We start from the raw sequence: 20000 nt of genomic DNA on the forward strand, positions 1-20000 counted from the left end.
GGTTTGTTATCTACATTTGTCATTTATAGCAGAGGTGAAGTATCATAAAGTAGTATTTTAGTTTTATTCATTGTTAGACTTGCTAGAACGAAGTACGAGCGATATTTGTTTACAAATGTTACCGCTGCAATCTCGTCCCCTATTGGCTCTTAGGAAGGTAAACCACCTTTCAAAAGACGACAAACTATTCAGTTGTTCGCTTGAGGTATGTAGTTTTCTACAACTATACTCTAACTGTATATTTTCTATGATTACTTATTAAATTAACTTAAGTATGAAATGTTTAAATCACCTTATAATAAAAGTTATTTAAGCTTTGTGGGTCACGTGACCCCTCATTCAGGTTTTCCCTGCAGGGAAAACGCCAGCTGCTCCAGTTATAAACAAACATGTAAGCGGAGAGGGAGTAGTGCGAAAGTGTGCGTTGAACATTTCAAATGGCATCTTGACTATTGGCAGCTAATTGTAAAGATAATGGATTTGTAGTTCCAAATACAAATAACAAATGATTTTGTACAAATAACTGACTTAGTAAATAGTTTATACGAACATTACAGCGAAAAATACAGCTATAGCCGATGAATACTTCGAGTGATTGCCCAGACCGATTTCACCAGACGGAGGCAAAGAAGCAGTAGGTACAGTGCTGAAAGTGCAATTTACTTGCTTCATGGCAGTTTATGAAATATACTATTGCAGTTGCCCGATAGTTGAAAAAATCATTTGGACTGGTATAAGGTAAAGACGAATACACCAAGCTGGTCCCATGACAGACGATTGATCGTGATCAAATTGTGGTCATTTAAACTCCCGTCCTACAAGTAAATACAAAATCACCTCAACTCTCCTGCCTGTTCCAGTGTACTGTATAAAATTTGAGAAGTATATGCATAATCAACCAGTAGTGGCAGTGTCACTGAAGACTACCAGAATAACAGCTTCAAAAGTGTATTGACTCAGTTGTGTTGTTTGGGTGATTTGTAGTATCAGTAACTGATGTAACTGGATTCTGCAGCTTGAGTAACAAAGAAATTCCTGATTAGATTTTTTAATTAGCTACAGTGCTAATTAAAACTCATCTTGTTAAATATGAAATGGCAGCTTCAAATTAGGTTAAACAGAGACAGTCCAACCAGTTATTACTAACATTGATTTGATTATTGAGCAATAGAATTAATGACTACATAAACTGTAACATGGTAGTAGAACCAGTAATCTAGATAACTACTTCTGTTGTCGTGCAACCAAACTAGTAGCTCTTGACAATTTGAGCACCGTGCTCAATGAGAAAATGTCCTCTACTCATTAAATCCTGGTAGAGCTGGAGATGGTATAGAATAAACAAACAAATATTTTTCTTGCCTGACTAGAGGTGGGCAAGTTATGGGATTGTGCCAGAATGACGTCAGCCAATTTTTGTGTGACTTTACAATTAGAAATTAAAAAGAAAGATCCATGAAGAAGAACATTGACACCATGAGTCCCGTACGTGGGGGAGACCATCGTCCACTTTCTTGGTGTGTAGGTGGCACTCAAATAATGGCTCCTCTAAGAAACCTTGGAGACCAGCGGACAGAAGGGGGAAGCAAGTTGGTGCGGTCAAGGTCATACCAGGCACTTCAGTCAGCTCTTGCTATGCTTTATCGCATTGATGACTTCACTATGGAACGCATTGGCACAGGATTTTTCTCCGAAGTATTTAAGGTGAGTACATTGAAGAAGTAGTTTAGCATAAATCTACTGCACAGAAATACACTGTACAGATATTTGAGGTTTGACATTAAAAAAATGAAGCCAATAAAACCTGTAATGTTGGATTGAAATACTTTTATGACAGAGGGTATTTAGTGACATGAAAAGTGAGAATTAGTGTTGCTAGTGCATTCTTATAACCACAGTAGGACTTGAACCACTGAATCTGGGTAAATATATTTAGGGTTTATCAAAATGAATTATGTATTGTAGGATATGTTGTCATCTAAGGAAAGTTAATTGAGGTAATATTGACCCTGTTACAGTGGCAATGTCTAGTAAGTCAGTATTATATTATGTAGCCCAGTGGATTCTGTGTTGAACTCATGATCAGGTGGTTACGAGTTCCACTCCCAGGACCCACTGTGCGCTTTTTATGATGGTTCCCAAAAACCCCGGCCAGGCAGGGAGGCGACCCAAACATTGGTCTGAAAACCCAGCAGCTTGCTGCAACCGACAAGGCTTGCCCCCGCCAGGGGTTTCTCACTTCTCACTTTTTGGGAGTGGAATGGTGAGGTATGTCACAATAGCACAGATTAATTTTGGGAAAAAATTACATAAACCCAAGGCATCATGGTTGGCAGCTCCCTGTTCACCTCCACATTTCTATCTTCATAACCTCCACCATCCTTCTCAAACACACTTATGCTTTTCCTTTTTTGTAAATCTAGAACTTTTTAAGAAACAAATAAAGAAATGTTGAAAAGTTCAAGGTATTTTGTTTCTGTGTATACAGAAGAAAGATTGTGACATACCATTTCACATATAGGGGTGGTTTTTAACCCAGTTAAAGTGAAGATGTGTGAAAGATGCACATGCCATTTCACATATAGGGATGGTTTTTAACCTAGTTGAAGTGAAGATGTGTGAGAGATACAAAGTGTAGTCATTTTCTACTATGAAGTTTTGGAACCACTGACAAGTACCTGTCACTAGTGTTCAAATCTCATCAGTACTCTTACCTCAGTCTGGTAGCTGACACTTTCTGGGATAGGTCCAAGATCTGTCAACTTCACATGTTTCCATTACCTTTGAACACAAGAAGTGCAAACATCCGTATTAAGTACTTTTTATTTTAGTGAGACGACATCTTAGAAGTAACTTGATGTCATCCATATAGTGTTCCACTTTCTTTTATCCATCTTTGCTTATAGCTAATATTTGGATGGTTCAGTTGTGAAAAAAAAGGTATTTTCTTTGTGACCAAACAGAAGCTAGTCCTGAAAGATTAAAATAAGAGAATGAGTGATTTGTCTTCCATCTGTCTTTGAAACCCATCATCACATTCACACCTGTATGGGGGTACAATACTCTCTGGAGCAGGCACATTATTTTACCCTTTCATCTTTTGAATGCATTTGCTCCATCTTTTCACACAAGTAGAACTGACATCTAAACTTTTTTCCTCCTCTTGCTATAAGCTCTGCCAGAGAGTCATGAAGCGTTCCTTTTCTCTGGTGCTGAAGGTTGTCAGAATCCATTCAGGCATCCTTCTTGCAGATTTTGTGTATGTGGAGCAGTTGTTGTTGTTGTCGTTCCCTAGACTGTCTGTCCGAGCAGTCCCATCTCCCCCAAGGAATGGCACAGCCGAAACTGGGTTTTCCCACAAATCCTTTATAGAGTGTATGTTGTGTTGTTTGCGTGCATGATTGTGTATAATGCAGTCTTCCATTATGTGTTGTATGGTATGGGGTGAAGTGTTACATCCTGGGCAGCTATTCACTGTGGAGCAGTAGGTGGTGAGGCTGAAACTGCTACTGGGCACAGGGGACAACAGGTACATGTTTTCATGGAAATTTTCTGGTGAACAGGGTTAGGGATCCAAAGAAACCACTTACTGGTCAAACTAGTGCACTTCTATGATGGTAGGAGTCTCTTTCAATTTGGAGGCGTTGGGTAGAGCCGTGGATATTTGGGATTAGATGATTGGAAACACCATGATCAATTGATAAATTGAGATCAGAAGTATCAGAAAATTTTACCCCTTTGTTATGTACACACAGTAGTATTTCTGTGTTGTGCTGTTATTAGTAACAAACTTTGTAAAAAGTAAAATTCAGCCTGGGTTTGGCCAAATTTACATGTGTTTTTTAGAGACTGTTCCCAACTTTTCAGACATTTTGTGAGGGAAAATTCTGATCTTTCCAGTTTTACATTAAAGAAAAGAGGGAAATATATTGAAAAATCAGGAGTATCAGATTTCCAATAGATCTAGGGTGGGGACCAGCCTAGTTTTGGATGCAGATACATTCCCAATAGCAAATCAGAGAAAGGCATAAGTATATTCGGAGAGGTGTTCCATGATACGCTCCTGACTTAAACATATACCAAGGGCTCTTTTCCCCTTACCAGGGAGGTAGTGAAAATCAAAAGGCATAATTCCACTCCCATACACCACCTCTCCCTCCCTCTCATTTTGGCTCATCATGGATAACAGATAATCCCTGCATCTTTCCCATCATCCTGGGTCAGAACCAATGGAGCAAGACAAAGCACATCCACATCAAGGCTGCTTCATTTAATCAGTGCCCTCCATCCCCTCGTGCAGAAATATTGAAGATGGGGAGCAATCCCTTCAGGCTGCATGAAAATATACATAACCACTCCCTAACCCCCTCCTATCCCCCACCCACTCCCTTCCATTCATCACACTTTCATCCATACGCAGCCACTTTCCACTTACCCTTATCTTCTGCCTTCTCCCTTTCTTCCTCAACAGACAGCTCCCTCTTACTCAGTGCTCCTTTCACCTCATCCATCCGTCTCTTCCTTGGTCACCCCCTCATGTTCACTCCATCCACCTCTACTTTCTACACCCCTTTTACTAATTTTTCTTCACTCATTCTTTCCATGTATCCAAACCATCCCAATACTCTTTCATCAACCCTGTCTCCCATCTCCTTTTCTACCCCCACTCTCCTTCTCACCTCCTCATTTCTCACTATCCAGTCTAGTAACCCCTACCATACTTCTTAGACATTTCATCTCAAACCCCTCTAAACTCTTCCTCTCTTATGTTCCATATCTCTGCCCCCATACAGTGCTGTCAGCACAATCATCCCTTCATACAATCTCCTCTTAGCAACCATTCCCTTAATATCTATTTCTAATTACACTTTTTAATCCCCCAAGGCACTTGCTTCTCTCAATCTACCTCTACCTCCACTCCTCCCTTTCCTGCCACATGTGACCCAAAGTGCCTTAAGCTATCCACTTCCTCCAGCCTCTCTCTTTCAAGACTCACTTTCAAACTGCTTCCATCTTCTCCCTTTGTACCTGACAGTAACAAGATAAAAATATTTGTTACATTTCACTGGCCGATTGGGTTATAACATTGTTACCTGTGATGAAGGTCAAGGGGATGGCAGTTTGGACTCTGCCACTGGCTAAGTTGAACCAAGGGCCTGGTACATTAAATTCCACACAAAACTTTCAGATAGAAAATGTTATGAGTAGAGTTCCTCAAGGTTCTGTTCTTGGGCCACTTTTATTCATAATATTTATAAATATTTGGACCATGGACTGAACTCTATTGTTTCCAAATTTGCTGATGCTACAAAACTGTGCAGAATGGCAAATTATCACTTAAAACAATTAGATATTCAAGAAGATTTAGATAAACTACAGCAGTGGTCTGAGAAGCGGTTAATGAAATTTAACACAAATAAATGTATGGTTATGCACGTAGGTAAAAGTAACCGTAAATACGATTACAAGTTACTGTATTTGGAAATTCATTGACAAAAGTGTATATTGAAAAGGATCTTGGTGTAATCATCAGTAACAATCTCAAATCATCTAAGCAGTGTATTTCTGCCTCAGAGAAAGCAAATAAGGATCTTGGACTGATTGTGAGATCTTTTAATTTTAAAAGTACATCTATCATAAACAAGCTATATAAATTATTAGTTCATTTACACTTGGGCTATGCTGTGTCTGTATGGTCACCAAATCTCATGAACGACATTGACAGATTGGAGAAAGTACAACAATGACTCACAAAACTAATTCCAGCTATCAGAAATAAATCAAATGAAAACCAGCTAAAACATACAATATTTTCCCTAAAAAACTTCAGGGCAATTTGATACAAGTATTTAAGATTCTAAAGGGAATTGATGACATCAAAAATGACAATTTTTTTTTACACTGAATACAAATTAGACAAGAAATAAGGGTCTCAAACTTTCAGGAAATAAATTTAATTTGAAAATGAATAGGACCAACTTTGCCAAACATGTAGTAAATGAATGTAATAAACTTCCTGCAGAGGCAGTGCAATGTAGTACAATTCAAACTTTTAGGATTCATTTAGATAACACCTAAGCAATATGCTGTAATGCCTGCCATTTCCTGTTTTATTTTACTTGTTCATTTATTAGTATTTTTTATTTATTTATTTTCTTGTCTATATATATATATATATATGTATATATAGATATATATTTTTTATCAACCACATTGCACTTTAATTCTAAGCCATCTAGGCACATGCAGAAATTGAAACGTGGTATACCCGAGTATGTATATGTGTGTGTATATATATATATATATATCTGACCTAGTTATGATCTAAAATATCTCCTGTTGGCATACTCTTCCTTTGTAAGGGTCACCATCCTACCCTCCTGATAGGGAGAAGTTTGATGTTATACCATATCATCATCATCACATTTCTACTCCTACCATGGCTTAAGAATTGAAAGAGATATAGTAATAGAATTATTTTTGTAGAGCAGAAGTTGTAGTGATGAATATCTTGATGAAGAATGCCAGTTCATCCAAGAAACATTCACCCAACCAAAATTCCTGAAGATCATTATCAAATAGTGCAAAACTAAAGCAGCAAAGAATACAAACAACCAGGAACAATGAAAAGAACCAGCTACATAATTCCAACCAACAGTACAGCCACAGCTCTTGCATGAACACTCAAACCCGGCAGCATAGGAATAGTATACTGGACTGGCAAGACAATCAGAGAATTCACAGAAGTGAAAAAGAACAAGGAAGAAATCAACAAAACCAGTATCTACAAAATTCCATGCAAAGGATGAAGCAAGTCTTGCATTGGTGAAGTATCTCGTGATATAAAAACCCACATACATGAACACCACAATGATGTGTAAAAGAAGACCACCAGCACCCGTGTCACACACTGAGACAACACCAACCACCTAGTGGACTGGGACCATGCTGAATTGATTTTGTGTGAAACCAACAAGATAAGGAGAAAATGTCTAGAATCAGCAGATATTCACAGTTCAAACATTAGAACAAAACAGGCATGTTTAATATTGCACTCTCCTTAATTCATTTAATTATGGTTATTAAAAAGATTTTAAGTGGAGCCATTTAGTATGCCCTGTCTTTGTGTCCCTTCCTTATCCATTCTGGGATGTTGAAATAGCTTAGAGGATGTATTCTATATGTACTTGAAAAGGTTTCAACTAGTAAAACATTGTAATTTTAATGAAGGGTTTATCCTTAGATGGTATCCACTCTATTTTTCACATCTTGCAAACAGTCTTTCTTGTGTCCTTGCCCTTATGTTGCATCTGGCTACAAGATTAAAGGATCTGTTGCTGACATTGCATAATGCAGAGAATGTAATAAGTTCTGATAATGTACCATACTTAATCAGCTTTAGCAATAAGAGCACTAACATTGGATGTAAGAATGGGATCAGTAGTTTCTTCCAACTTTGTATCAGAAATGTTTGCCCATTTTATATGACAATATGTATGTAAATGATGGCAGCATTGATCAAAAGAACCATCATGCCAAGATAACAACTGAGCAGTGAGGTCCTGCAGGAGAGCTGAGAATAAGCAGTCTTCTCCCATCTAAGAAAACCATTCCTTGCATATCTTGTGTAATGGAAGTTATGCCCACCAGAAATCATAGCATTGACAGAACCTCAAGTGACAAAAATCACCAAGCATATATGATTTGGAACAATGAAAGATGTTTCATTATTACAGAAAAAGGGTTGCAATAGACACAGATTTCCTATTCTACAAACAATATTAACCAAAGTAGCTGACATTTTGGCACTGCCAGGTGTTATTCTTAGAAAACCCTATGCAGGTTATTGATAATGAGATACTTGTTAAGTCACATGGGAAATCAAAAGGTAATCACTGGATTTAGCAAGTATGCCAACATATTTTGTGCAAGTTGTACTTTGTGGTGAGACCAACTTTAAATATCTGTGGTTGACATTTTACTTGACACTATCCAGCCAAGGCAATACCTTGGAAATATGAGCAAAGCAATCACTACATGAGTGGTAAAAAACAGAAAGGTAACCCTGTCAATTGATTGGAACCATTACATTTTTTTTAAGTGTAAGTGCATCAAATGAAAAACTCGTTTCTGTGACTGAAGGGTTTCAGCAAAAGGAAATGGTTGTTATCTTATCAATAATATATAAGGCTAGACACAAAGAATCTGTATTGGAATAATTCTCCATTACATCTATAACATCACAGAAACATTAATACAGTTCACAGATATGATATAAATATGGTTATTCTTCTTTTGCCACTATCACCACATGCCATATAATCATCAGTGGATGAAACCACAGACAAGAATGAGGGTGAAATATATTCCCATCCATGAAATAATTCCACAGCTCCTTGGTTCAGCAGCTGTAGAAACACTTCCATTGTTCTTTGCCCTGACTGGTTCACATTCACATCTTTCATATTAGAGCATGACAAGAAGATAGCTTGGGAAATATTCAAGTAACATTATGAATTTGTGCAGCTTTGGATGAGATGACTTTACAGAAGATGCCTTATCTGTTTGCATGCGGTTTGTACAGAATTCAGAATGTTGCAAACCATGGGCGAGGCTCTTGCCATGTTGTTTGCACAGTGTGCACCCAAGATCCTTCCTCCAACCAGCAATGTTTTGTATCTTCAGTGTTGGCATCATCAGTTACCTGCAGTGACAAGCAAACATAAAATCCTAAGTTAGGTGAGCTAGATTTATTTGGGCAACATGCACTAATTGTTTTACATGCATCTACAACACAGAAGATAGTGCCTTATACCTCCCTGTCCTACATTCCTCCCTGACAGCAAGCCAAACTATCCTCATTAAGTGACTTATTGGCTGAACCTGTGGTTGTGGCCAGTTTTTTGGAGGAAGCAGGTTTCCTGCAAGACAGAATAGACAATTTGATTGATCTGTAACAGATTGAAGTTTGGTTTGTGGTGGGAGCGTGGTCTGTATTAATGTAGTGTTGTGTTTCTGTGCACTTGTTTGCAATCATGTTTATTTGTAGTGTGTACTATATATATTGTTTGTTTTGGGTTGGAGTGTTTTTGACAGGGTGGTGTGTGCATTTAGTAGTTCCAGTTTGTTATTTAGTGTTAGTAAGTGTAGTGCATTCTGAGTGGAACCTGTTAGTGGCAATTTGTGCAGTGGAGAAATGCGTGTGCACATGTGATGAGTCTTGGGCATTTAGAGTATGTCCAAGGGTCCGGGTTTGCTTCTCTGTGTGTGCTCGCGCGCATGTGACTGTGGGCCTATACACGTTTCCATTCCTCCTGTCATACATAAATTTTCCTCTTCTCTTATTGCTTCTTCCGTGTTGCTTATTTTTACCACTGCCTCCCCCCCCCCCTTGAATGCGACATGTTTTCCCATCAATGCCATGACTTTATCCCCTTCCATCCCTCGCATTCCTTGTCTTTCTCTGTTCCCCTCTATACACATTTCTTTTTTCATTCATTCTTAACTAATTGGCTCTACGCACGTACGGGGTGAGGTCCTTCAAGATGCAATGCAAGTGTTTGTATGATTCTGGGGAGGAGGGTGGCTGCTATGAATAGGATTTTGTTGTTGTGGAGTAAGGGATCACACAAGTATTTGGGACAAATGTGAGGGATCCACTAATGGAGTATTTGATACCTTTAGCATGGGTTTAATGGAGTTCCTAAGTACGCATGTAGGGTTTGCAGACCCCTTCTGTTTTGTTTGCGTGTGCGTGCGTTCTGATTGGCAGCTATAATTCAGAGGCAGTGCGATGTAGCACGATTCGAAGTTTTAAGATCCATTTAGATAAACGCCTAAGTAACATTATGTAATGCCTGTCAGTTGTATGGTTTGATTATTTATTAGTTTAATTGCATATTCTTAGCATCCAACCTAGTTATGGACCAAAAGGCCTCCTGTCGGTATGCTACTCTTGTAATCCGGAGCGAAAGAGCATATCGTACTTTTATTTCGAGTCGAACACTTTTTTCCAGTGGACCCCGTAACCCTTGCTTTAAGTATTGGAACTTTTTTAAGCTGTCTGTGTTCAGAAGCGATCCGGGATGGAGTAATTCCTGCTACTTGTGTAGGAAACCAGGTGAGGAGATCCGAGATAAGGAAGACATAACGGTAGTCGCGTGACGGCGTCGAGTGCATGACTCTCAAGACTTCGACGTCACAGTAGACGATGGCTTAATGAAAGGCATTGCGCACGCACGTGTCCACGTCACATTCTCTTTCTCGCAATCGTCTGCTTTGTATAACTTTTTCTATTCTTTGAATGTTGTAGGTTTTCACTGGCTACATGGTTGGTCAACTGGTGCTTGTTTTAAAGAGAGACCTGGTTGTGTCTGTGTCTGGCCACAGTTTCAGTGTTTGGAGGCCATAAAATAATTCTGATGTTGAGTGAGGTCGAATTGTGTTTAGGTGACGAAGAGTTTTGACATTGGTTTACAAAGAGTTGTTGTTTTACATATAAATGTGATTATTACTGCATTGTGGATCTGCATATTTTTATTATTATTATTATTATTATTTCTTATTTATTTCTGTTTGGGATGAAATTGGTAGTGCGTAGGATGCGAAGGGATACGAAGTTTTTTGGGGTGCGGTTTACTACGGGCTGTTTGTTGTGTTCGTGGGATGAGGACGCGCGTGTTGTTATCCGGAAGACGTAAAGCGAAGCTTGAGGGCGCGTCCTCGACGACGCGACGCGACGGAAACGCTTTATGGTCCTCTTGAGCACGGCGACTCCTGCTGGCGGCTTTGCTGGCCATGAGTCCGGGGACGCAGGTGCAACACTAATAGCATACTCGTGAATCCGGATTGTTGCCAGCATGGTCGGCAGTCTTTATACGGTCGATTTTTATATGGCCGTCTTGTTATTTGTACTTTTGAAATCACAAGAAGCTTATGGACTATTCGTTAACTTGTTATGAAATGTACGTGATTGTTTCACACAGTATTGTAGTGGTAAATGCTTTCTCTAGCTCCGTAATGTAAATCCCATGGAGTTGGGATTGTGCCTTTGAAATCACAATAAGCTTATGGACCATTCGTTGGCTTCTTATGTAAATTATATGATTCCTTCATATAGTATTGTGACTGTTAGTTCTTCCTCAAGATCCGTAATGTAAATCTTGTCGAGTGCGTGGGTTATGCCTTGTAAATCACACCAAGATTATGGGTCATTCATTGAGGGTTATCTTAATCACGCGTTTCTGTAGATACCAATATTTTATGGCCGCGATTTCTAAGGACGACCTTATGACCCGTGTAATAAATATTACCGAGAATATTCTTTAGGGTCACTCGTGTGCCCTCGGTTGACTTTGAAGAGGAGAGCGTCTCTCGGCTGAATGAAATCTTCTGGCGTCAGACAAAATGTTGTCTTTAAACGAGTCATTAGTCATCTTTAGATTATTCGATACAGCCTTTATTCCTTCGGGGAACAAAGGTCTTTTTTCCCAGTGGGTTGGAGTGTATTTCGTCACAGATATTTAATCAGATCTTCTGTCCTTGAAGACGCTATCGCGCCGGAGAGGTGGAGTCATGGATGAAGTGGCGGCGGCAAAGGAAAGAGGTTATTATATTTAAGGAACAGGTAGTAGAGGTGACCTGCATTCACCATGGAATGGAAACTAGTTTCCTGTTTTAACCTCGTCACAACTATGTCGGCTTGTGGTGGCCAGGAACAATATAGTTCTTTGCTTCTGGCTAACACACATTGGGCAGGATATAGGAATGACCCGTCATCAAGGAGCTGAGAGGAAAAAAAGGGTAGTGGAATGGGTGGGGGATGTTACTTGCCTTTTGGCTTGGTTATCTCCCATGTTAGTGGAGGAAAGCCCTTGGTATATAGATAGATAGCCAGAATAGAATGGGGCTGGATTGGTGGTGTGAAGGAGGAGGTGGGTAAGAGAAATAGGGACGGTCCAGAAAACTGGATGGGACTTGCACATGGCAGAAGATGGAGAGGCTTTATGTTGGTGGATATGGATCTTCAAGAGGTCCAAGACTCACCGGAGGAAATAAGAGTAAGAATGAAAAACCTACGACGACGCCCCACAATAGATTTGGCAAGTCACGTGGACTGAATTTGTCCCTGGCATGGGGAAGGCCCGTGGGATTGGGCCTTGAGTTCCTGAAGGAAACCCACGGTTCAATACTTTGTAAGTACAAGAACTTACCCCATTTGCTATGGTGAGTTTTCTTAATGACAACCCCCACCTCCTTGGTGAGTTTTTCCCTAAGGCTAGGGCCTTGTGTAAAGGCAATCTCGTTTGCTGCCCAAGGGCGTGTTAATGGGAAGTTCTGCCGGATCTCCCTGTGGGTGGGTTGGGTGGATGCCTCACCAAGGCGGGGGTTGTGGTCGAAACGTGTCGTCACTCTTAGCTGCCCAATTTGCACCTTTGCCTCGGTGGACTGGAGCAGGTGTGACTCGAGTCGTGGCAATTTTACAATCGTGTAAACAGATACATTGTTGCTGCGTGTTGCAGAAAGCACCACATGTCACTACAGTGCTATTGGTTTCGCATTCATGGTAGGGGCATTATGCCGTATCTCACAAATATTGCTGTGTGGAGCCTACTAGGTGTTTGTAGGGTATGTGTGTGGTGTGTGTGAGAGAGAAAATCGCCGAAAGACTGATCCAAAACGAGAGAGTCGGTCGAACGGGCAGGGGTTGTGGGGGTGGAAGAGCTTGTCGACTGGTCTATCTGGTTGGATCATAACACTAAGAACTGTACTACACTGGCCTCTTCACGAGATACTTTCGTTTGTTCATTTTTTTTTTTTTTTTTTTTTTTAATGTATTGACTAGAGGTCTTGGGTTGCTGGATTAGATGCTGAATGCTGACAATGTTTTCTAGTAAAGAATTCATAGATAGGGTTTCGTGTGTCTAGGTTTGATCCTTACTGCAGTTACGTTGGTTCATTTTTTAATTCTATTTTGTTTAATTTTTGTCACGTTCAACATGCAACTCCAACTCGAGGACATCCGACCTAGATTGATATTGTGGTTATCTAGGTCAGAGCAAAGGTTGCTGAGTTTAAGCTGGGTAGGTTTGCTTGGGTTGGTGTTAGGATGAGGTTATGTAGTTTTGGTTACGTTAATGATAAGTAGATATGGTTATTTTAATGTAAAGTAGGCTTGGTTATGTTTAAAGGTTGGGTAAGTTTGGCTATGTTATGGTTAGGTAGATTTGATCTGGTCATGTTAAAATCAGATAGTTTTGATCGGGTTGTATTAAGGTTAAGTTTTTTTTTTATTGTGTTCCTGTTAGGTAGTTTTGGGTATATTAATGTTAGGTACATTTGGTTGACTTAGGGCGAGGCAGTTTGGGTTATGTTAAGGTGAAGGTTGTTGTGGTTGAGTTTAGGGTAGATTGGCTGTCGAAAGAAGAGAAAGTGGTCAGCCGGTGGGCGTTGTGAAAAAAAAAATGCCCACATTTAGCAAATGCGTTTCCTGTGTGCCGGTGCGAAGCCGCGAGTGCCCATTGGCAGGTGCCAAATTCTCCATGTAGCAGGTGCCAAGTGTGGCACCCATTGGAAGGTGCCTAACCTACTTGGGTAGCTTTGATCAATGTGTTCTTCAATGTGCTGTCAGCTGATTGGATCGCCCGGTGATGTCCTAGATAAACATCTGTAAATGACCCAGTTGTGATGGAAATTGTCGAAATATTTTCGTTAGTCTTTTGGGCAATATAAAACTGCATACATGACCGCGTTTTCGATTTTTCCCCTTTTCACACGAATTTGCTGTCGTCCGTGTTTGTTTTTCTAAACGCCAGGGCACCTTCGTCAGCTAAATAAGACTGGTGGTGGCGGCGGCTGAGAAACATAAACATGTCTTTGTTTACGGGATAGTAGAAAGGGTTTAGCTCTTAAATATCAGGGATTTCCTTCGCAGAATATATGAATGTATATGTGTATATATACATATATATATATTATATATATGTGTGTGTATGTGTATATAATATTTATATGTGTATGATATATATATATGTATGTATATAATATATAATGTGTATGTGTATACCTGTATATGTATATATATATATATATGTGTGTGTGTATACATATATATATATGTGTGTGTGTGTATATATATATATATATATATATATATATATATATATATATCTTTATTCAACCACAAACAACTTTTAATTCCATGCCATCGCAATCGAGACTGAAGAATCGCTCGATGGAGACATTTTGTTGGAAATTGAAACGTGGACGAGCCGAGGATTCGAACCCAGCTAACCCGTAACAAAGTTACAGTGACTTAAACTTTGTTACGGGTTAGCTGGGTTCGGATCCTCGGCTCGTCCACGTTTCAATTTCCAACAAAATGTCTCCATCGAGCGATTCTTCAGTCTCGATTGCGATGGCATAATATTAAAAGTTGTTTGTGGTTGAATAAAGATATCAATTGATCGCTGGGAACCATTCAGTGTAGACATATATATGTATATATATATATATATATATATATATATATATATATATATATATATATATATTATTCAATCAATAAAGAGAGAGTATACTTAAAAGTTCAGGTTATTGTCATTGCCAGCGAGTTAATGCAACTGGAGCATGTCATAATTTGTGACAAGTTTGTATGGAGCTCTAAGAGCAAATGTCTTAACCACGACACTGAGAAACTGTTTGTGGTTACGACTATAGTGCATACTAAACTTTCCGCCCAGTACCAAATGTTTTATATTTGTTTCCACAGAAAAGTGCAGTATTTAGTTTACAAGACAGAAAATAGTCGTATAAAAGTATATATATTTTTTAGTTTGACATAAAAATGGTTTCTTTTTATATATATATTGTGGGTGTGCAGGATTAAAATGTATTTATTTTAACTTTCGTATTTATTTATGGTTATTTGTTTTTTGATTGACACAACCCGGTGTGATCCGCCACCATTTTAAGACGCGAAAAAATTCATGTAATCTAAATATGTGTATGGTAAGTCTTCAGGTACCCCCGACTGAGTGGGCGTGTAGCAAGTTCATAGACGGTAACACGTGTTGTATGATTGCATCTATCATGTGATAGTCGGGATTTCGTGTGTTGCGGGATACAAGTGTCCACAGCTACAATGGTGTCACGGCGTCCCCAAAATGCCTTGGACATTTTTTTTTTTTTTTTTTTTTTTCGCCTCCTCCTCCTCCTCCTCCTCCTCGCAGGGAATGAGTCCACATCCCCGTCGTTTCTCCGCTGTTTCCCTTTCTCTTCTTACCTCCCTTTCGTTCTTCTCCCCTTTCTTTTGTTTTTTCCTTTCTTTGCCTTCTCAGTTCTTGTGTATATTTCTAGTTTTTCCTCCTCCCTACCCAGTACTTTCCCATACATTTACTCCCCCACCACTCCCCTTCACTCTTTCCATAGCTCCCCATCATTCCACTCTTCCCAAAATGCATCTGTCTCGCCTTTCTCTCGTTCTCTCCACTCCCCTCGGATCTCCTCTGCACCCTTTTCTCATACCCCTTTCCTCCCCTCTTTCCAAGTCTTCCTGTAGCTTACTGAACCCTACACGTCTTCCCCCAAATCTCACCTGGACCCTTTCTCCCCTCCTCCCCTGCTCTCCCACAATCTCTCCTCTCCCACTCACTTCCCTCCCATCTCGGTTTCTCGGCTCTGTCCCACTTCCCCACATTCCCCACATCCCAACCCCTCACTCGTGTTTGCGTCTCCTGCCCTCACTGAATTTCACCCCCTGGGTGGCAACCGCACCGCTAACGTCGCTAACCGCAAGCGCGGGGCTACGTGGTGCTTCCGCTAAGCCCTGACGACACTAAACCCCGTCGCCACTTGATACGGCGAACAGACGTGGGGTGTCCTGGTGGAGGAGGTGGGGTGGGGGCTCGTCCAACATATGTACCCGCGGTCCGACAAGTCTTCAGCGCTTCGGTACTTAACCCCTTGCCACGAAAATTATTAAGATAGTCTGGGGCAGCCAGAGTGTGAGGGGAGGAGGGGGGGGGATGACTTCCAGTACTGAAAGGGTCAATATAAGGTTACTGGGGGAGTGCCATGGAGGAAGTGATTGGTCTTGCATCCGGGGGCTTGGGGGGGGGGGGTTGACGCGAACCGAAGAGGACGAGGATGAAGTGTATTGTCGGATAAACTGAATAGGATTTAGCTCGGATGAGTACTATGGGAAGAATTGTGGTGGGGTCTGGTTGAACCAATTGGGGAAGACACCAGTGGTCAAGAATAACTTGACAAAAGTGGAATGATGGAGAGTAGTGGATTCGATACTGTTGTATGAGGGATGGGTGTTGGGCGCCACAAGTGCAGTAGAAGATGAAGACGTTAGAGATGCATTGTGTGAGGGATCTTTTCAGATGTGGACAGTGAATGATGTACTAGGAAGAGATGAAAGGTTGTGAGCTTGGAGAAGAAGAGGGGAGATTGCCTTAAAGAAAAGGTTTGGACGGGTGATGGAAATAGGGGAGGACAGGCTGGCAAAGGTGGTGTATATGGAAGATGGAGACTGGATATGGAAGGATGCTGGTAGGGAAAGGGGTTACTCTTGAGAGAACCAGATTTTGTGGTGGAGAAGAGGAGAGTTGGAGTGGAAAGTGGCCAATAGGAGGGTAGGTGCCTCAAAGCGAATCGGGTGAAGGGGAGGAGCCTGCGTGTGTAAAGAGGGAGATGGAGTCTTTTATTGTCTTACTTTGCTGTGAGGATCTTTGTGCTTTTGTCCATTTGTCTCGTTGATATGAGGTGCAGGATGGGGTGGTTCCGTCTTTTGTATTTCTAGTAAGGTGAAGACGAAAAACCTGCTCAAAGTCGAGGGGGTGGAGCTATGGTCTGCTCTTTTCCCTCAAACTATCTCTCGCCTATTCCTTCTCTGATGCGCACTTACACTGTGTAAGGTCCTTTAATGGTGCTGCACCCTATGGCTTTTAAGGCATTGGGTCCTGCTCGTGTTGTTTGTGTCGATGGGGCCCAATGTATCACGGAGAGAGTGTATGTCGTCAGGAATGCCCGTGGGGCTTTACCTCATGGGAGCCCTACATATTCTTAAGGAGCCCCTGTCTTTCTTCGGGGTGAGGGGGACTTGGTATGTATTTCAAGGGATCAGATGTAACATTTTAGGGAGCTTCCTGGATATGTTGAAGGCGAGTTGTTTTCGTTGTTTGGGTATGTCTAGACCTAAACTTTGTGTATCTTTCGAAAGGAATATAAAAGTCATGCACCGTCGATTCTCTAAAGTAGACTTCTTTAACTGGTAGCATAATGACGGGGCATCGGGTGTGGTTGTGTGTGTGTGTATATATGTATACACAGGTCACAATTAACCTTCCTTTTCTTCAAGTCCAGAAAGTAGTTTCTTAGAAACACGTTAACCAACAAGGCTGAAGGTCCCCCTTCTAGTGGCTTCATGGCCAAACTCCATGGCGTACACTAGGAGCTGAACGAAGGACTTGTACTCGATTTACCATTGGCTTTCCTCAAATTGCACCGCAACACCCAGGGAGGCGCAAATCCTAGGCGGCCTAGCCACAGTGTGCAGTGCGTTGTTCGGTTGCGTGTGTGGGTCCGCTAAGGTGCCCCAGTATTTTATTGGAGCATTTTCCTTGTTTCGGGGTTCTCATGCTTAGACGATTTTGTCCAAAATATAAATGTGTATTATCGTTCTTTCTCTGTGGCGCACCAGTTTTGGTCTCTTCCTGCGACGCGGATCTCGGTTCGATTCTCGTAGACACTCCCTGGTACCCTGGCAGCCCGAGCACATAAGGCACAGGTGGCGGTTTCGTTTGTGGCGGCCAAGCGTCTTTACGTGAATGTTCTTCGTAGCTTTGACATGTCAAACTGATGGGTTGCTTGGTGAAAGGCTCGCGATGGACACGAAAAATAACAACCTTAAAACATCTGCTACGGAACAGTCCAGAGGTCTGAAAAATTCGCCCCAGTTGCATGTCATTTGCACCTCACCGTCGGCCGACGCTAGCAGCACGTCAGCAGAAGAGGTGTTGGGCCATGGCGACCATCTGAGGAAACTCCTTTTCGTCGTTGTCCATTGTTATCATTTTGTTATTTACCATTCATTTATTAATTGATGTATTTATTTTTTTCATTTATTTGTTCATCTTTTTCTTTGCTTGCATAGGTTCTTTCGGGGTCAGCCTTTGACTTAATGGAATAGATTGACGTTACTCAAGCAGAATTTAGTCGAAGCAGTGCAACACAGTCATTGGGCAACCCACTTGTGTGACTTTAAATCGCTTGATTCTCACCTTAACCCTTAATAGTTACTTCACCCCGGGTGGACTGGGGCAAGGGGGCGTACGGGGGTGAAGTGACCCGGAGAGGGCCAAGAACGCCCGTGGAACTTGGCCCGTGGAGGCCGTGAGGGCTCCAAATTGCAAACGATTCTGCTGTGCGTCAGGATGGAACCGGTGCTGCGTTTGTTTCGCATATATACATGCAGATGGGAAGTCGTATAATGAAGTCATGGGAATAATTCGGCTTCGATTGTCAGGCTGTGTGCCTCACTGCAATGACTTTGGCCTACGCATTGTGGCAGAGGACAGGCGAATCTTCATTCATGGAGTGTTGAGATGGGAGGGGAAGTGTGAGTAAATGTGTTTGTCTGGTCGGGTCAATCCATGGTTGGAAGCGAGAAGGAAATGACGAGTTTGCGTCATCTATGTATATTCTGTCACAGGAACGTGTTTGAAATTCCTTGCCGGTGTGTGTGTGTGTGTGCGCGCGCGCGCGCCTAATTGTTGTATACAGGGAAGGAACAACGCTCGTGGATAGGGTCTCTTACTCTCCAGTTTATAATACCTGGCTTTAGAGCTAGGTATGTGTGCTAGTTTGTTTATTTGGGTATGAATGCGTGCGTGGGTACAACTGCCTGGTGCCGTTGAGTCACTATGTCCCAAAACTCCAGACGCTCCATAATATTATGAACAGAATTTTGAGCCCACGTTGGTAAGAGATCCAATCGTGAACAACCAGAGTCCACGTTTTTGTCGTAGTGTTTCCTAGAGTGAAACCCGAGTCAGGTGCCAAAGAATTCTGTAAGAAAAGGGGCTAATCTCCATACGAACAATGACTACAGGTAACTGGGCGAGGTTTGGTCGGATTTCACGGATGAGATCGCATAGTAGAAAAGCCCCCTACTAGCCTGCGTCACGCTTCGGTCTTCGACGGGCCTCTGGTTATGGTAGTCAAGACCTCGGCTACGCGTTGAAAGTTGCTACATAACGTCACTTGGACTGAGACGGACTCGGTGGGAAGAACCGAAAGTTCTGTACGGAGCCAACCTTCTACATGTATGTACGGACAGAGATGTTTACTTTGGTATATACAAATCTGCATACCTACATGCGTGCATGCATGCGCGTGTACATAAAAAGAGCTGTTGGAAAGGTAATTGCTTCTTCATATTTGTCTTTTTACAACAGCCTGTTTTTCAATTGAGGTGGATTGGGGGTGGGGAGGGTGCTGGACCCACAATTCTCTGAGCCCATTTCAGCGCGGGGCCAAAGAAAAACGGTCCACACTTGTTGCATTTGCACGTACCGTATCATCTTTGCGTGCCATCTAGTGATACAATACGGTGCAACAGAGTATTGTACCCACTTGTTGCGTATCCGTGTACAGCAGGCGGATACGCAACAAGTGGGTACAATACCCTGTTGCACCGTACCGTATCACTAGGTGGTATGCAAAGATGATACGATACGTGGAAATGCAACAAATGTGGACCCGGCTTAATATACACCTCATTTTTGGAGGAGGTACTTAAAGTGCCGACGTCCCCGAAACTTTATGAAAGGAAATTTCCCGTATTAACCCCTTTCCCTGTGAGAGAAGTTTACATTATCTAGATAAACTCCCCTGACGGCAGCTGGAACATGTGAAGGACATCCCTTTGACAAAGAAGGTTGATGACTATATTGTCAAGGTGTGAGGGATGAATGACAAGAAAATGGAGAGTA

The 20000-nt window shown here is 41.5% G+C and overlaps 1 protein-coding gene across 1 annotated transcript in view; it reads left to right on the plus strand.

Annotated features, from left to right (window-relative positions):
• Nucleotides 1-367: 367 nt before the first annotated feature.
• The window catches only part of LOC143018900 (uncharacterized), a 426747-nt gene continuing 407114 nt past the window's right edge, over nucleotides 368-20000 (plus strand). The window contains exon 1 of the mRNA XM_076174469.1: nucleotides 368-1704. Within this exon, the coding sequence (XP_076030584.1) occupies nucleotides 1456-1704 (249 nt within the window). The 5' untranslated portion in view covers nucleotides 368-1455. The remainder of the gene's footprint in view (nucleotides 1705-20000) is intronic.

Source organism: Oratosquilla oratoria, chromosome 36 (assembly GCF_046742065.1).
Source record: "Oratosquilla oratoria isolate Oo_2021 chromosome 36, ASM4674206v1, whole genome shotgun sequence".
In the NCBI taxonomy this organism is placed as follows: domain Eukaryota; kingdom Metazoa; phylum Arthropoda; class Malacostraca; order Stomatopoda; family Squillidae; genus Oratosquilla; species Oratosquilla oratoria.